General features: G+C 28.9%; 2 protein-coding genes and 3 non-coding genes across 6 annotated transcripts; all 5 read left to right on the forward strand.

The window, feature by feature from the left end:
* Positions 1-9,130: 9,130 nt before the first annotated feature.
* On the forward strand, positions 9,131-11,513 carry LOC124837828 (small ribosomal subunit protein uS7). 2 transcript variants are annotated; one of them, XM_047313288.2, is made up of 5 exons: positions 9,131-9,262; positions 9,459-9,550; positions 9,673-9,944; positions 10,915-11,118; positions 11,230-11,513. In XM_047313288.2, the coding sequence occupies exons 2-5, from the start codon at positions 9,461-9,463 to the stop codon at positions 11,282-11,284; spliced, it is 621 nt and encodes a 206-aa protein (XP_047169244.2). In that variant the 5' UTR covers positions 9,131-9,262; positions 9,459-9,460; the 3' UTR covers positions 11,285-11,513. The 2 variants fall into 2 exon arrangements, with proteins under 2 accessions (XP_047169244.2, XP_087955834.1); XM_088099708.1 differs by having other exon boundaries at positions 9,210-9,340.
* On the forward strand, positions 10,154-10,235 carry LOC124837831 (small nucleolar RNA Z102/R77). The gene has a single exon (XR_007028771.1). It is a non-coding gene; the product is annotated as a small nucleolar RNA Z102/R77 (small nucleolar RNA).
* On the forward strand, positions 10,366-10,448 carry LOC124837832 (small nucleolar RNA Z102/R77). Its single transcript, XR_007028772.1, has one exon. It is a non-coding gene; the product is annotated as a small nucleolar RNA Z102/R77 (small nucleolar RNA).
* A 2,320-nt stretch (positions 11,514-13,833) lies between the features above and the next one.
* Positions 13,834-13,906, forward strand: TRNAA-UGC (transfer RNA alanine (anticodon UGC)). Its single transcript has one exon. It is a non-coding gene; the product is annotated as a tRNA-Ala (tRNA).
* Positions 13,907-17,809: 3,903 nt separating this feature from the next.
* LOC124837829 (uncharacterized) lies at positions 17,810-18,334 on the forward strand. Its single transcript, XM_047313290.2, has one exon. It carries the CDS (start codon positions 17,889-17,891, stop codon positions 18,096-18,098), a length of 210 nt encoding a protein of 69 aa, XP_047169246.1. The 5' UTR covers positions 17,810-17,888; the 3' UTR covers positions 18,099-18,334.
* The last annotated feature ends 345 nt before the right edge of the window (positions 18,335-18,679 follow it).

Here is an 18,679-nt window from a genome sequence, read left to right on the forward strand (position 1 = left end):
TTTTTAGAAGTTTTCTTTGATTAAGATTTAGCAGAATATAAGAAATTTTATAATTTCTAACAAATTTAAATACGTTAGATTTCAATTAAATTGTTTATTTTTCAAAATAATTTTGAATATATTAAATTTCATAAACAGAAAAAGAAAATATATTTCACATTAGTTCAAAAATAGTATTTCTTATAATAGCAAAACTAATTTTAACTATGATAATCAAAATAAAATTTAAGAAAATTGTTCTAACTCTAAAGTGTCAAAAATATTTACAAAATAATATATTTCAAAAACATATTCACAAAAGAAAATAACGTAAACAAAATATTAATTATAAAACATTTCATAAACTATATATATATATATATATATATATATATATATATATATATATATATATATATATATATATATATATATATATATATATATATATATATATATATATATATATATATATATATATATATATATATTAGTTGAAGGTTTTGACCGTACATCAATCAATATATTATTAAAAGATCAAGAGATCCTCTACCAACACTTGAATAAAGGGTCGAAACATCCTTAACCATCAATATAAGCAATTTTACCATAAACTTGTAATCAAATAATAAAGAATTAAAGATAACTAATCAATGTATAAAACCACATAACAACACAATGAAAGTTTGTGAAAACTTGTTGAATGAATATATCCATATTAATAACATTATAAATTTTCAAAGTTCTAAGCAAGTTTGCAATAATTATTTTACTGCTCAAAACCTTTATTGATAGAATTCTTTTGCTAGCACGCTTATGCATTTAGAGGCCATGAAGAAACATCAAAGTCAAGTAATATAGATAACTTTCTTAATATGATTAAACTTCTAGCATTATATAATAACAAGGTGACACAAGTTATGTTAGAAAATGTTTTATGTAATGCAAAGTATACTTCTCATCATATTCAAACAGGTATATTGCACATTTTTTCTAGAAAATTAAGAAGTCACATTCATGAAAAAATTTGAAATTCTAAATTTTGCATAATTCTTGATAAAGCATGTGATAAATTTAAAAAAAGAGCAAATGGTTATTGTTTGATATTTGTATATAAGGTTGATAATATAAAAGAACAATTTATTTATATTGTGCATGTTAAGGATACAATTGTTGGATAAAAACAAAAAATGAGACTCATCCACATGCTGAAAACAAGGGTCAATGTTTTCATATACCATATATTGAGGAAGAATGTCTTCCACCTTCATTAAAGCTCCTTAAATTGCTCCAATGCACCAACCATGTTTCTTGTCCTTTCTTCCTTCATTCATTATAAAATGAATGCAAAATGTGCAGCAAAACATAACTCACCAAGAATCAAACGGTGAAGAAAGAATTCAAGAGGAGAAAGAGAGAAAGCAATGGGTACTACCGTGAAGAGAGAAACATCACCGAGAGGTGAAAGACACTGTGTAGTAGAAACTGTAAGTGTGCAAAAGGGAGTGCTTTTGTATACCATCCGAGAGGGTGAGATTTATTGAGAGATCCTCAGAGAGTGAGAGAAACACTGTAATCTTACTTTCATAGTGGAGATAATTTTCTGGACTAGGTCTCGTGGTTTTTTTCGACAGGATTTTCCACATTAAAATTTTCGGTGTTATTTTTCCCTACGCATACACAACTATTTTTAGGCTTCCGCATAGTGTTCATTTTGGGTTAGCAGAGGAGGGAACAAATACGGTTGTTTCCCAACAACAATAACCATCGTCTTAAAAAAGGAATTAAGTTTGCACTAGTGCAAAAAAGGTTTTTTATACCTCTTAAAAAAGGCTTTTTATACCTATTTTTGGGTAGGTATAGAAACAGGGGATATAGAAAGTTTTCGATTTTTTATACCTACTCTAGAACCGGTGTAGAAAGTTTTACTTTTATGCCTATTCTGTTTATAATAGGTATAAAAATCTGATATTTACACCAGAGAAAAAAACTTTTTTTTATACTTGCTGATGCTATAATAGGTATAAAAATCTCACTTTTATACTGGTACTATAACCGGTGTGAAAAAACAAGACTTTTTATATCTGATATATATTTAACCAGTGTAAAAAGTGACATTTTTTTAAAAATATTTTATTTGTATATACTACTATCCATATTCAGACCTGCATAAAATTTAATCCCATAATACAGTTTAAATAATCAATAACGAGTAAAATAATCAATATTATTTCAATTACTAACACATCAAAATGTAATATTTACCTAACAAAGTTCCTAAATATATTTACCTAACATAGTTACTTAATATAGTTACACATAAAAATAGTTCGTAAATTCAAAATGTAATATTGAAACATCTAATCATTTACAAATGGTTAAAAAAATGCAGTGCACTGCTCCCGAACATCCTTTATGACATGTTGCTCCATTGGAAATGTGTCATCAAATATCTACACAATGAATACTTTGAGTCAAATTATAATATTAATGGCTTAATATTTTAATTATAATATTAATGGCTTAATAATAAGTTACCAATTTGTTTTTTTTAAACCTGAAGGTGCATTCAAATAATCATGTTAGGAACCTATTTACTACTCTTTGTATGGTACAAAAATCAAGTCGGTGATGTTAGGAATCTCAACTACATTTACTATATTTTTATGTAAATAGATTTATAATATCAATTAATAGTAAATTATTCCCTTTATCCTTATTTATAAGACTCTTCCAACCAATTCGCACCCTTTTAAACGAATAAGTTTAACTTGTTTAGTAGAAAAAATCAATTAATTAAGAATATTAAAAAGAATTGCATCATTCAATTATAAAAAGTTATAAAAAATTTGAAAATAAAAATATCATAACTACATAATATTATTGACGAGTCAAGATTCTTTACTGATTTTCTATATTATCCCTATTAAAATTAACATATACCAATTTAATTCTATGACAGACTAGAAAAATAACATTAAAAACTCAATAAAAAAAATTCAAATTCATTATTGAGAGATCTTTACTTCATATTATCCATCATTTAATATCCTATCTTCTCTTATTTAATTCCTTAAAGCTCATTCCTTGGGCTTTCATTATCTTAAGGATGTCAATGTTTGCATTATGTAGTGTTGAATATCCTATTGCATTATTTTATATCCTAGTGATCTGATTCTGCAACAATATCGAAAAACACCAGAACATATTGCACTCTGCCCTACACTTTGAGAACCACCCAACTTGCCTGTCTTTTTAACCAACTTTTTAATTTCCCATTTGGATTTCTTTATTTCATTTTCTAAAACAGTTTATGTTCATAAGATTTCCAAGTTTGACTCACCTTATTCCACTTGAAGCAGACACAATAATCACCAAACTTCTATCAATCCAATTTTAATCTGTCACAGTTTTTCACCATCTTTCAACTTCAAACAAAATGGTGCAGATGGTACAGAAACACTGGAATTTGGTTTAATCATAGGATATCCAATTGCAAACCTTAAAACATAACTCTTATTATAAAAGTGAGATTCTAAAATGGAAATCTATAGCTCATTAAGTTTTCCAACAACAACAGTTAGTTTCTTATAAATGTCTTACTGTTCTCTTCGAATAACAAATAAGTCAGTGAATTTAAATTGAACATTTTAATGCCAAATCGATGATATTTGTTAGTAACAGTAGGTTAGTATCAATCAATAATCACTATGAAAATTTTTCCAAACTTGACCAAACTATGCAAGAGAAAGGGGCAGTTTCTCATATGCAGAACAATGAAACATATTCCACAAAAATCTGTCAAACATGTAGTTCAGATTCCTTATCCTATATGACAGATTGAGTTGTTGCAAGTATAAAGCTGAAAAGAACCGAGTTGCATCCAAATTAGAAAGATCTGAGAGTTACAATGATTTCTAAAAACACCACAAAAAAGAATCTAGCCTATGTTCTACTCATCAGGGCCAAAGTGACGAATACTAATTATCCTTTCTTTCTTGTTTTTATTTGTGGCCATGTGTCCCAAGACTAAGATAACATGCAAATTTAATGTTCATAGAAATTTATCATTTAGCCAATAATGCAAAGGACAGAGAATATTAATACATGAGTTTTGGTAGAAATACTTACATATTTTCTTTAGGCTTACCAGAAAACTCTTGAATGTGCAGGGCAAATGATGAAAACTCTTTGGAGTTAGATTTTGGAGCTATTGATTTCACCACCCCATTTGGTGGATAATGACCAGATTTGGCAACTGGCAGCTTCTTAGCTCATATCACTTGGAAAAAACACTCTGAAAACATTGGAATACTGACAAGATTCCCTAAAAGTAAATATCAAGAATATAACCATGAAGTTGCCCATGTCTCAAGTGACTGCTTAGAACTTTCATCACTTACTGCTAAGCTGACATCAGATGAAATCAGTGATTGACTCTTCTGATTTGGCACACTAGATGCGGAATCCTCAAATTGTGGAGAAGACAAACCACTAGCATTAGGAAACTTTGATACAGAAGAAGGTGCTGAATCCTCAAAAAAAAATAGTAACAGGACAAACCTTACTAGCAGGAAACACCATTGCAATCACAAAGTAGTTCCCCACATCATCATCATCATCAACTGCCTTCCCAATTTTTAGTCCATGACATTTGGCACACTCATTAGCTAATGACATGAGGGGAAAACTACGCACCACAGGGATCTTGTCTCGTACCCTCACCATCATCCACTCAATCACCTAATCCCATATCTCATTGCTCACTTCTGCGTCATCTAGAAGCCGCAATATTATCTAAAATTCAACAAATCCGAGATATTAGCTCTAATTTTAACAATCTTCCGTGCAATCATAAATCTTGAAATTGTAAGCATTTTTCACCTCAGTATCAGACTTCATAAAACTATCCCTTCAGTGACTGATATATATAAAATTCAGTAATGTTCAGAAAACTCAATTAAATAGTGCTTGGAAACTGTGAGAATCAGTTACCTCGAAGACGATCTGGCACGCTCGGAATCTGGCTGTTTTGTTGGATGTCGTAGCGGCAGCTAGGAGGAACTTGAGGAAGCAATCGAGGAACTCGTCGGAGGCGGAGGCAGCAAGGGCATAGACGAAGGAGACGACGCGTTCAACAGAGGCAAGGTGCCTCTGGAAATCAATGAGAGGAGTTATGGTTCTGGTGAAGGCGGAAAAGAAGACCGAAGAAGAGGATTTGGCTCGGAGGAGTGACATGAGCTTTCGGTTGTGGGTGGCGTATGATGTTCGAGCCTCATCGAGAATGGCCGCAATTTCAGCATCAATCGCTTCTAGATGAGTCGCGGAACCCTAACCTCCCAAATATAGCAAAAGAGAGAAGTCGCAGTCCAGTAGGATGAGGGTTTTCACGATTGATTTGGCGATTTAGAAGCAAAGGAGAAGGAGTGCAGCGTGAAAGTGAAGAAGCAGGGAGAGGAAGTGAAGAGGGAAAACGCGGGTAAAATATTAAATATTCCATTCCGGTTTAAAGTTCTAGTCGGTATAAAAAATGAACTTTTATACCTATTTTTATTCTAACCGGTGTAGAGATATTTTTTATACCGATTTTCAATATAATCGGTGTAAAAGAATTTATCTTATTTACGATATTGCCATTACATTACTTTTTATACCTGATAAATTTGAACCGGTATAAACAATAGCTATAAAAAGTCTATTTTACACTAGTGTTGTTATTTTTAAGTGTAATTTTGATGTTTCCAATATTCGCGGTTAAGGGTATGTTGATAGTAATTATACAAGGGGAGAATGAAATGGATTTCAAGCATTAATTATTAACAATCATCTTTATGCTTACTGTGTGCATTGTTTTGTTCATACTTGTTTTAGTAGCTTAAAGGGAGGTTATTCTAGTTATAAACTTTTTCAAATTTGACTTTTATTGTAAATGTTATATCTTTCTCTAGTAAACGTCATTATAAGTTACAAGTTGCTCAATTAGATGAAATAATTGAATTATTCTAAATGGATGAACTTGAAATTGGTAAAGGAATAAACCAAATTGGCACTTTAAAATGAGTTGATGATACTCGCTGGAACTCACATTTTTATTCCATTTGTATTAATAGATCAACTTATTCTCAAAGTTATAATGTTGATGTTGCAATAATATTTTGTCTTCATTTGACTTCATCAAATTGATTTTACACATGATGAAAGAGATTATGAGAATTTGTCTTTGTCAAGCTTTGTAGAAATAATATCAAGGTAAATGATATGTAATTGGTTTCTTCCACTTCAAATTTTGAGAAAGGATGGTTGGCAAAATTTATTGAAAGGTGTGATATTTTTTTGTGAATATAACATTGATATTTCTTAGCACAGTTTAGGGTAGATATATATTTTGTTATAATAGATAAACAACTACAAAAATTAAAATGTTAGTTTAGTGAGCAATCAATGAAATTTTTAACTCAAGTAATTTGATTTCTAAGATGATTATAAAGCTTTTAACATTGATTTATATGCCCTACTGTGGACAAAATTTATTCTTTAAATTTTAGTAAGCAAGAAAATATTAGTTTAAAATTTCAACTTCAACATTTTTTTTGTTGATGCTCCTAACCATCCAGATTTGAAGAATTTATCAACCATTCTTTAACTATGACAATCTTTGGCAAGAATAAGAAAGTTAATGACAATTTTTACTTAATTGATCATATAATTCATCTTATTCTAACTCTTTGTATTTATACAACTACAACAGTAAAATCATTTTCTGTTATGAAGATTATCAAAACAAATTGCAGAATAAAATAAAAGACGAATTTCTTGTTAACAATATGTTATTTACATTAAAAAATAAATTGCTAAAAATTTTATTTTTGATTTCGTTATTGATGAGTTAAGGAATTTGAAGGAAGTAAAATCTTTTAGATATATGTTATTTCTTTTATAGTTATAGGTAAAATAAATTTTGTACTCATTTTTATTATATTAGTAATAATATTTAAATATATAAATTTTGAGTGTATTATTTTAAATCTCCTAAAATTATTGGTTAAGATTGTCACCAATATAAAGTGTGATAAAAATATCACATAATTGCCCTCTAATCAAGGGTAACATCTTTCTATGTTTACCATGTATAAACTTTCTTTTTTATGAACACAACATTGTTCTTGCAAAACTATTAGAGCACATAAAAAAGTTTGACAACATTTTAGAAGTTGAAAATAGAGGCTCTTCGTTTTTTTCTATTATTCAAAGGATGAAATGATGAAAAGAGTCATTACAAATCTAGTTTTGACCAATGAACAATTTCAAACTCACTTGAATGTTTTCCTTGCATCTAAGTAACTTGGACTAGAAAAATGTGTTCATACATACATTAAATTCTCTTTTATTCTTTAAGCAACATCACAATACCTAGATGTATCATTTCTTATAAGACAAAATGTATTTACTTAAAATTGTATAATGCACACAGATAATATATAATGTATGATAATATATATATATATATATATATATATATATATATATATATATATATATATATATATATATATATTATGTATCTTCTATATATATAAGAAGATAAAATTTCAGTTGTAAAATATAAAGATAATAATAAAATATAAACTCATTTAATTCTCGATAAAATATCTCCAAGCTTACAAAATTGATTAATTAAATAAAAAAAACTTATATAAGACTTAATTTCAATTCTTATATCTATAGATTTTGGATTGATAGCACGTAAAGATAATAATAAAATATATGTTTTCTTTTAATTTTTTTTCCTAAAATGTCTCATATATTGTAAAATTTTCTAATTAAATTATTATTTTTTATATAAAACTTAGACTCAATTCTTAAGGCCCTGTTCTCTTGAGTGGATTTGAGGGAATGGATTTGAGGGGATTTGAGAGGATTTGAAAATAATTTTTTTTATCGTTTTTTTGAGCGAATTTGGAGGTAAATAGAGTGAATTTGAAAATAAAATTTGTGAGAATTAGTATAGAATTGTATTGACATGACATATTAAAAAAAATTATTTTTAAATTCACTCTCATTTACCTCCAAATTTGCTCAAAAAAACGATAAAAAAAATTATCTTCAAATCCTCTCAAATCCCCTCAAATCCATTCCCTCAAATCCACCCAAGAGAACAGGGCCTAAGTCTGTTTACTTTGATAGTATTAGATCAAATCTGACAAAACCAAAACGGTACAAGTACAACTACCTTTTCAATAAAACTTATATAAATAATTTTAAAAGTTTTATTTTATCCACCAAACAAGTCATTATTACTCATTTTCATGATTTATATAGAAATAATAACTGTGGGATATGAAAATATTCTGCTACTAGACAAACATAAAAAAGGGCCCTTCAATACAATATTCACCCACAAATTTCCTAATTTTCTTCTACTATCATTAATATGATTAATAACATAAAAACATGTTTACATTTTTACAAGGATTAAAATGATAAAAATAGTTTTAATGTATTATTTTTAATTTTTTAAGAGACAAAAAACATAATTTATCTATCTGTCATGATATATATATATATATATATATAATATTATGTAAACATATTTTCAACAAATTCTTCATTTATGGTTGATACCCAAATTCAAAAGGGTTGATTTTTTTTAAATCACCTTAAAATAATCTTATGTTACTTCTATGCATTAACAATATTAAGTTAGTTTTAAAAATATAATTTTAAATGTATTATTTATATCTTATATAAAGCGATAAACGACTTAATAATTTTCTTTTGGTCTTAAATTCTGTTAGACATTTTTACTATGTAATAAATAATTTTTATTTTATTTGTTTATTTGATCAAATAATTAATTAAATATTTTTTTAAATCAAAATAGTTAAACAATTTTTTAAATATATATTATGTATTTATAAATTGTATTTTTTAATTAATTACTCATTAAAAATAGTAAATTTATACAAATAATAAGATTATTAAATTGTATATATTTTTAAAATTATATTCTTTTAATTTGATGAAAAAATGGCTTAGTAGAATTAGAATATGATTTTATTTTAAAATTTATTATATCACAGATTTCCACTCAATACATTTAAATATGTAAAATTTTAATTTACAATTTTTATTAATAAAAAGATAAACAGAAGTAGGTTGAAATTTTAGCTTAATACTGGGTGGACATATAAATGCCAGCAAGTAGGGTTTTGAGTTGTGCTTCTTTCTGAGATACAAGCAAAAGCGGCTACCCTAGCCTCCTCTTTCTCTCAATCAGTTTCAGGTTTCACTCTCATTTTAATCTTTCATTCAAACATTGTTTTCTTCTTTCATTCGTCAGATACCTCTCACAATCGATTAGGTTTTCAACTCTTCCGCATCTCTTCGTGTATTTTCTTCTGTTATGTTTCATTCTGTTCCTCTTTTTCGTTTTTGCTTTTCTTGTTATCCCTAATTCTAACGTCCTATCCTGTATGCAGTCATGGCCGACGTTCACGAAGCTGGTGTTGTGGCAGATCCCTCCCAGATCGATGTCAAGCTTTTCAACCGCTGGAGCTTCGATGATGTTCAGGTTCTGTTTTCACGAAATTAATATCAATTCTCTGTTTAGGGTTGGGTACTTGTTAATGATATTATGTTTTGAAAAATCTGATTTTGGGTTGCTGAATGAGATTTTTGTTTGGGTTATATTAGGTTAATGACATTTCTCTGGCCGATTACATTGGAGTGGTGGCATCCAAGCATGCCACCTATGTTCCTCACACTGCTGGTAGGTACTCTGTGAAGCGGTTCAGGAAGGCCCAGTGCCCCATTGTTGAGAGGCTCACCAACTCTCTCATGATGCACGGCAGAAACAATGGCAAGAAACTCATGGCTGTTAGGATCATCAAGCATGCTATGGAAATTATTCATTTGTTGACTGACCTGAACCCCATTCAGGTTATTGTTGATGCTGTCATTAACAGGTATTGCTTTTGTATTCTTTCATGATTGTAGTGTGGATTAGGATATTATTCCTTTTATTGATTTTAGATTGATATAGTTGTAAGTTAGGTAGCTATATCGATAAAGAAAATTTTAGTCCTCATATTTGTGTTTTATTTCCTTTTATGGATTTGAACCTTGATTTAGAGTATACACCGGAAGCTACTCGTTTACTCGAACGTAATCTGGAGGATGGAATGATGATGATTGATTTCCCTATTGGTTTGATTGCCTGAATGATGGCATTTTGTATTAGCTCTATCTGACCATTCTCCGTGTTTTATGCACATTCGTCTATTTTTAGTCATTTTTAATTAGATATTGTTGATTGAATACTATAACTTTCTGGAAGGAAATTCCCTTCCGGAGGATCAGAGCGTGTTAGTTTAAGTCATAGATGGTGAATGACACAATTATTGTTTATTTCTTAATTGTTTTGATAGCCTGTATGATGACACTTTTGCATTAGTTCTATCTAATAATTCTAGGTAATTACTTCAAATAGAATTAGTGTTGGTTTTGTTCATGTGATAATCGTCTGTTAAAAAAAATGGTTAGTCACCTGTGTGTGCATTTGGTAGTTGCTGTATTTGCTTGATTATGTCGTGTTGGATTATGGGTTGCTCAAGCTATTATCATGTAAACAAAGCGGTAGGATACGAAGTTTTATATGTTTCTGGATCAATTTGTTTATGGTGGACATGATGCACAAACATTGAATATTGTATTGTGGGTACTCTTTTTGGACTGTAAACTGTCAGCCTCAAATGAACTTATATGTGTGTGTGTGTATGTTACCAATATGTAATTCTTGATGGGCATTGTAATTAGCTATGGAGACTTCATTACAATATGTAATTCTTGATGGGCATTGTCTTGAATCCAACTTAAATTAACTTTAGAATACGAGGAATATGTCTGACTTTCTTTTATTGTGTTTAATTTATCTAGTGGTCCCCGTGAAGATGCAACTAGAATTGGTTCTGCTGGAGTTGTAAGGAGACAGGCTGTGGATATCTCACCCCTTCGCCGAGTTAATCAGGCTATCTATCTTTTAACAACTGGTGCACGGGAAGCTGCATTCAGAAATATCAAAACTATTGCAGAATGTTTGGCTGATGAACTTATTAATGCAGCCAAAGGGTCATCCAACAGGTAATACTTCTCAAATTACATTGTGGAGTCTGATTGTTTTTATCTTCTCCACGCCAATTATTCTTTTTCCAATTTTGCTGGCGTTTAACTGAATTCAATATTCCTTTTCAGTTACGCTATCAAGAAAAAAGATGAAATTGAGAGAGTTGCCAAGGCCAATCGTTGACCAGCTTGTGGAAACTATATTTGCAGATTTTTGTTTTGGTCTATGTTCTTCAATTAATATATGTGGATCTTTTGCTTGCATTAGTTACTTTTTAGCCTTTTTTTGACTGCCGGCGTAGCAAGTTATGAAAGATTTTGTTGCTGTGGCTAGAATCTGTGTTCTAAGATCGTGAGATTTAATACTAGTCTGTTTCATAAATTATACTATGATAATTTCCATTGTTTTCGAATTCGGCACTGTCTTGTTTTCCCGATAATAGTATGTAAAATCATGGGCAGAAAGTTAAGAAATTAGAGGTCCGCCAGTGATATGTGCATTTTGTCACTTTTAATGGTGAACGTGCATACCGTTGTTGGTGAACAAACAATTTAGCAAGACACTTTTCCTGACTATAATCCATTACTGAGGAGGACGATGTCTGTGGGGATTGAAACATAATTTCAAATACAATATTAAGGTATTGTAATAGCTTTTAAATTTATTCTATAAAGATATGTGTGAGATTGAGTATTGATGTTATTAGGTAATGACTTAAAGTTTTTGAATTCATATTTTGGGTGTTACAATTCCTTAATGGGAATAATATCATGAGTTTGAAAATGATTAGTTAGGAAAATCGAGTGAAATTCATGCTTATAGTGTCGGTAATAGCTGAACTAATAAGATATAAAATTTATTATGAGTCTATAGGTATTAGGGATGAAAAATGTTTTACGGGTTTTTAAAACCAGGTCAAGTATGAGCATTATATTATTCGGGTATTATACTATCTAATTCACATATTAAACCGGTTGGATAACCGGCAGATATATGTTACTCATAAAAAATAATAATAATTTAATTTAATTTAAAATTTTTAAAATTAAATTTAATTACAAATTAAATTAATTTATATTTTATTTGATTAATTTAATTAAAATTAAATTTTAATTTATATTTAATTCAGTTTATATTATATTATATATATTTTTGTAATTTTATTTTAGAAATATATAAAATATATTTTTTAAAATTTTTCTAGCATAGGTTTTAAAGTAGGTTTTAAAGTGTTCGCGAATATCTTTTAAGTAGGTACCCGTGCGAATAGCGGACGGTTGTAGGTCAGATTTAATTTTACGGGTCGGATTGTGGATAGATATTATTCATGTCGTACCCGACTCGTTATCATCCTGTCATGTATCAGTCAATACATAAGTCCTTTTAGAAATTATGTCTATAATTAATATAATTGATGAAAATATATGTGGTTGGTTTTTAATAAATTGTTGTACTACTTTTTTATTTATTTAAAATTTGTAAGTTTAAAATGATTTCTAGCTTACTCAATTTTTGTTGTGTGTATTTGCCTTTATTTAATATAAAATTTAAATATGATTCTACTAATTTGAGACATTATAGTTGTTAGGATATATACTTTCTTTCTAGTAATATAAAACTACTGGAAGGATTGATTTTTCTTAATTTAACAGTGTGATAATTGTAAAAAGATCTTTAAAGAAGAGTATTCTACTAAAAACTAGAGTATCTTAAATCAAAGACAAATATTTGTATGTAAAATAAATAAATAGTAGTTTATCAATAATTTATTAATAAAAAATAGATTATTTTATTGAATACACTAATAATCTTGAACTGTATCGTTTAGTGAAATATGTTATCTATCATTTATCTTTGTATATATTATATAATTTTAAGCTATTTTCTTGATTCTTATTATATATTACTTGAGTATGAGTTTTTAACTTAAATTAAGTTAAAAATGATTAAATATAAATATTGTAGGTTTGCTTATTGTATCGCTACATTATAGTAAATTTTATTATTTTGTATTATTATAAATGTGAGAAAAGAGATTTAGATGATTATAATTTTTATTATTATTTTCATTTTTATTTTCAGATTAGTCATTTATGATTGATGTAAATAATCTAAGTATCATTGTTTATATTTAAACTATAATAACAACATTCATCCCAACACAATTACTTTCAATTTTCGTATCAAATGAAATCAATAGTTTCACTAGTACTATATTCAATTCTTTGTCTGATTATATTAGTATCGACCATAATCTTTTGCTCGTTGCACCTTACTCGTTTTTAATATTGAATTATTTTAAATCTCCAAACTCATTCTTCAAAGAGTAGAATAAGGTTCAATACTTATATATATACACATAAAAATTATTGAAGTCCTACAAAAATCCATTGATTAATTACTAGAGAGTGAAATTAATAAAAAAATGAAATTAATAAAAAAACGTGATTAATAAAAAATGAAATTAGAACAAAACATTCAAAATTATAATATATTAGTAAAATATGGAATTAGAAAACAACATTCAAAATTAGAATATATTAATAAAGTGACATATTAAGAATTAATTAAAATTTACATTAGCTTTTGTTACTACTCATATATCATTTTATTACTTTCACCTCACTTTAATAAAATAATATTTATTCATAATAACAAAATCAAATTTTTTTAGAATCAATTTTGGTTATATAATTTAGATAAAACTTGTATTGCTAAATATCTTTTCAAAAGGGGATGTAGCTCAAATGGTAGAGCGCTCGCTTTGCATGCGAGAGGTACAGGGTTCGATCCCCTGCATCTCCATAAATCTTTTATTTTTTCATATGGTAGATTTATCGAGAAAACAAATATAAAAGTACGAGTTTCGCTTTTGTGAAATGTAGAGTTGAATAGAAACTACTATATAACTTCCCAATTCACAGAAAATTTACAGATATGTAGAAATGACATCATTCATGTTGTTTTTCAAGTGTGTGACCACTGAAACATACAACATAATTCTTTACAAATCGACCACGAGGAGCGTCCCTTTCTTTGCTGGCACTTACAAATCGACCACCGTTGACAGGTTCTCAAGAGACAGCATTAATCCATTCTCTTCTGACCCTACATTTCTACATCAAATTTTGTGGACAAATAAACATTATAAAACTGTAGAAAACTCATCATAAAGGTCTGTTATCAAATAAATACTCTCTGAATAACCATGCTACTTTCCATGACAGTTGTGTTTTTTCAGGAAAACCAGAACTAATAAATACGATGTTCTTTTATCTTTTTTGTTTTGGAGTGTGAGAGAAGAACAGTGAAAAAGAATCTCAGTAAAATGAGAGCTAGGCTTGCAGCTGATGCTCCACCACCCACTTTTTGTTTTCAACCTTTGCTGCCTCAAGTGACTCTTCTAGGCTCAAAGCTTCGACTTTCTTTGGTCTTTTAGTCTTGTGTAAATCATAAGAAATCTCAAGATTACGCCCTTTAGAAGTTATTCTATCTTGAAATTGATGAAAGAAATAGTTATATGATATATTATTTGAAAGATAGCACACAAGATGAGGAAGAAATGTCTGATACATATACACGAACTTGAATTAACATATATGTATTTATGGAATAGCTAGTGAAAGAGTTTCAAGAAATCTGTAATTTTCCTCTCGAACTCATCCTCACTCATTAATTATAGTCAAATATGGTCGATAAAATAAGCAATATATATGTTTTTCTAAAAATGGTTAACATTAAGTAAAGTAGTTGTTATTCATACACAAGTTATTAAAATGCCAACTTTTGAAAAATACTGTCAAAACTTAATATGAAAGGAAGTGTGTCAGAAATAGGGATGAACTTCTTTAGGCCATAATGGGACATGGCCCAAAAATATTTTAATACTTATTATACATATACTTTTGTAGAGGTTTCTAATACAATTTTTATAATATTTCTTAAAGTGAGTCTTTTTTCTAACCTAATGTGGTTTTTTTTTTGTTTTTTAGGAGTCAATTTGATTTTAAAATTATTAATCTAAATTCTTTTAAAAAGAATTACTTGAATCAAGTTGTGTTGTATTTTGTTTTGAAAAAGTTATTATGATCATGAACGACTTTGGGGAGACGATTTCTATACATGTTAAAGTCTATGTTGTTAGCAAGTGATTTAATTAACACTAATTATATTTAATAAGAAAAGATCATCGTTTTCTATGACAACTTTGATTAAATTTTTGTAAGAGAATATCATAGTAAAACTTGTACTACCAAGTAACAATTTCAATGAAATTTATTTTTAAACTCGTCATATTTTCCTATAATTGATTATTAACTGAAATAGTTATTTTTTATGTTTTTTATGGCATTAGTGTAATTGAATTTTGAATTGAAGTCTTTATTGATTATAACGATTTTGATGTAATTGATTTTGAAGTAAAATTATTTCTTGTGACAACTTTTGATTCATCTCCTATTACGATTTCAGTGTCTTGTTTTACTTTATTTTTTTGTTTTATGTAATTAATTTTGTTATTTATTGGTTGTACATTTTTTTTCTTTGAGCAGACATATTGTTGTTGGTATATTTGTTTTTGGACAGATGTTTCGTGAGGCATGGGGAACTGAAGTTTCAAAAAAGCAGGCTGAATTTAATAATTTTCTTGAGGTAAATCAAGAATAAAGAACAAAGAGGATTGAATTTAACAGCATATATAGGATTCTATGCTGGTAGTGTTTAACAAGAGCATCTCCAAGATTAGATTTAAATATAGAGGATTGATTTTTTTTTCAGTTTTTAACTTTTGCTTTAGCATGTTCTAATAAATTTAGTTAAAATTTGCTATAATTTTATCCCAAACATTTGTTCCGTTCATGCACATTCGGACCTTTTAATTTATCTTCAAAATTCAGGGTGTCTTTGCTTAATATATCGTGGCTTTAAGTGAAGTCATGGATTTCTTCTAATTAAGTGTAATTAACATCAATCAAATTAGATATTCACCACGTAGAATTTAACTAATACAGAAATCATGATATGTTTCGACGACTTCGATCCAAAATCACGTATAAATATGACGATTTGACTTATAATATTTTTGTTTAAAGAGAATTGAGATTGATATTTTGAAATCAAAATTTGACTATCTTCCAGTAAAAAAAACTAATTTTTTAAATTATTAGTAATGGTGAGTAATCAGCTAAGTATTAAGTATATGGTATACTTTTAATGGAAAGTAATCTTATATTCATTTTATAGAAAAAATTATTTTAATATTACACTTTAAGTTTTTGTTTTTGCTAAATCAATGTTTATGATTTATTTTAATCATTATTGATATCTTTCATTTACTAATTGCTTTTTCATAAAATAAAGTAGTTGTTTTTATATAAAAAAAAAACTCATTTTCTATTCTTCTATTTTTTATTTTGTACCAGAAAGATTATAACTTAAACCTACAAATTTTCATTGCATGCAAATTCTTTTGTAAGATATGATGTAACTTAGAAGAAAAAAATAATTATGTTTCTTAAATTTGTTTGAAAGATAATACTTTATATTTTTTGTACAATTATTTTATAAGAAATTTGTTTTCAAGATCTACCATTATCAGATTCCAGCTGGTCCTGAAAATTTATTCCTGTTACCGTGGTTGCCTACTTCTGCACGTACAGTGAGACTTCCAACTTTTTCCATTTTTTACGGCAATTTGGCCTCTGCAAAATTCTAGGCCGTTAAATAAGGTTCAATTTTTTAGCTGAAGCATATATTTAGGCTTTGTTTTTTCGGTGTATTTGGAACAGATAATTTGTGGAGATGATTTGAATGCATGTGTGAATTTGAGAGTAATTTTTTAGTTGTTTTTTTGAGTGGATTTGTGAATAATTGAGAGTGGATTTGGAAATAAAGTTTGTGAGAATTAGTGTAGGATTTGATTGATGTGATAAATTTTAAAAATTAGTTTAATTGGTAAAAATTAAAGATTACCAAAATGTTCATCGTCATGCAGCTGTAACCGGTTACACCACTCTTGTAACCGATTATTCCTCTACTTTATATTTGTTCATGCAGCTGTAACCGGTTACAGCACTCTTGTAACCGATTACGACTTCTCCAGATCAATTGTGAGTTAATTCTACTGTAATAAAATTATTAAAACAAGGGCAATTCAGACTATTTCATCATCATCCCTCCAAATCTCTTTAGATGTGTGGGTGAATGAACAGTGGATGAATCCCCAAACCACTTCATTTTCATCCGAGCTAATCAACTGAAGTGAATACAAATTTTTTTTATTCATCGCTCGCAAAATGGCACAAACAGTGTCATATGCGTAAGCGAACACAGCCTTAGTATATTTTTTTAGTAGAATTGTTTCTAGAAAAATATCAAATGGTTCTAAATTATTATATTTCCATAATTTCAAGTAACAAAATATATTCCAACTATAGAAATAGATAATAATCAAGACTTCATTAATCTTGTTGATTGGATTAAGTTTGGAAACATTGAAGCAAAAAATAAAGAAAGGACCTACCAACTGCCACCAATATATCCAACACAGGTCCCACCCATAAACCAATGTACCTTTTCATTTATTAACATTACCTAATTCTTTACCATGTTGCTTCACTAAACATCCGCCAACTATCAACGGTCAAGATTCAACGCTTTTCGCCTCCCAAGAATCACAGCTACCTTTCCTATAATACCATCAACCATCACCCATTCAACTGACCAACAAATTGCCCTCAATACTCTCTCACATAAATTTCTCATTTCCCCACCAAAACAACCAGCAGAGATGGTGTGCTTCTGCTTTCTGGTGGACCAGCGGCGGGAGATGCAGCGGAGCAAGCCGGCGGCCGGAATCTGCTCCCGGTGCGGAGGCGGAGCCAGTGTTGCGGACATGAAGACGGCCACAAGGTTCTGCTATGTTCCCTTCTACTGGAAGTCGTGGAGAGCCATTGTTTGCACTTTCTGCGGAGCCGTTCTTCGCTCTTACCAACACTGAATCCATTCATCCATTGATAACAAATTATTATCATTATTATTTTCTAACACATGCGAGTGTATTCATTCTAACTTCCAATCCTTCCTAATTATTATTATTATCATGTATTTATTCTTTATGCTTTGATTTAAGTTTGCTAGATAGGTTTCTTTTCCATTGTCGTGTCAATCGGAACTCTCTCATTGTACTTGAATTCGCATAACTTAATCATATATTATGAGAAATTTCTTCCAAAACTGTGTGTAATTTGTTAAATCCAGCAATTGTGGTGTTTCTTTATGTAGTTTATAGGGATGGGATAACAGAATGGTGAAGAGGAAAGAGGAGGTAGAGAGTGAAATCTGGTTAGGTAAAGAGAAGGAATGCAGTGATGGAATTGATATGAAGTGGAGTGACAGAGAGGACAAGCTGTGATGCAGCAAACTCTGTTCTTCTGAAACTGTACTACTCACTGCAATTTACAACTGTTATAAAGTTGCTAGCTGGCTTTTTTCACCTTTGCCTTATTTGGAAAGAAAGAAAACGACATTTTTTTTTTACGTTATAAGTTGTTTTTTTTTCTTTTGACTTGTTTAAGAATT

The sequence above is a fragment of the Vigna umbellata genome, chromosome 9 (genome assembly GCF_029865625.1).
Source record: "Vigna umbellata cultivar VRB3 chromosome 9, Vumbellata_1.0, whole genome shotgun sequence".
Classification (NCBI taxonomy): Eukaryota; Viridiplantae; Streptophyta; class Magnoliopsida; order Fabales; family Fabaceae; genus Vigna; species Vigna umbellata.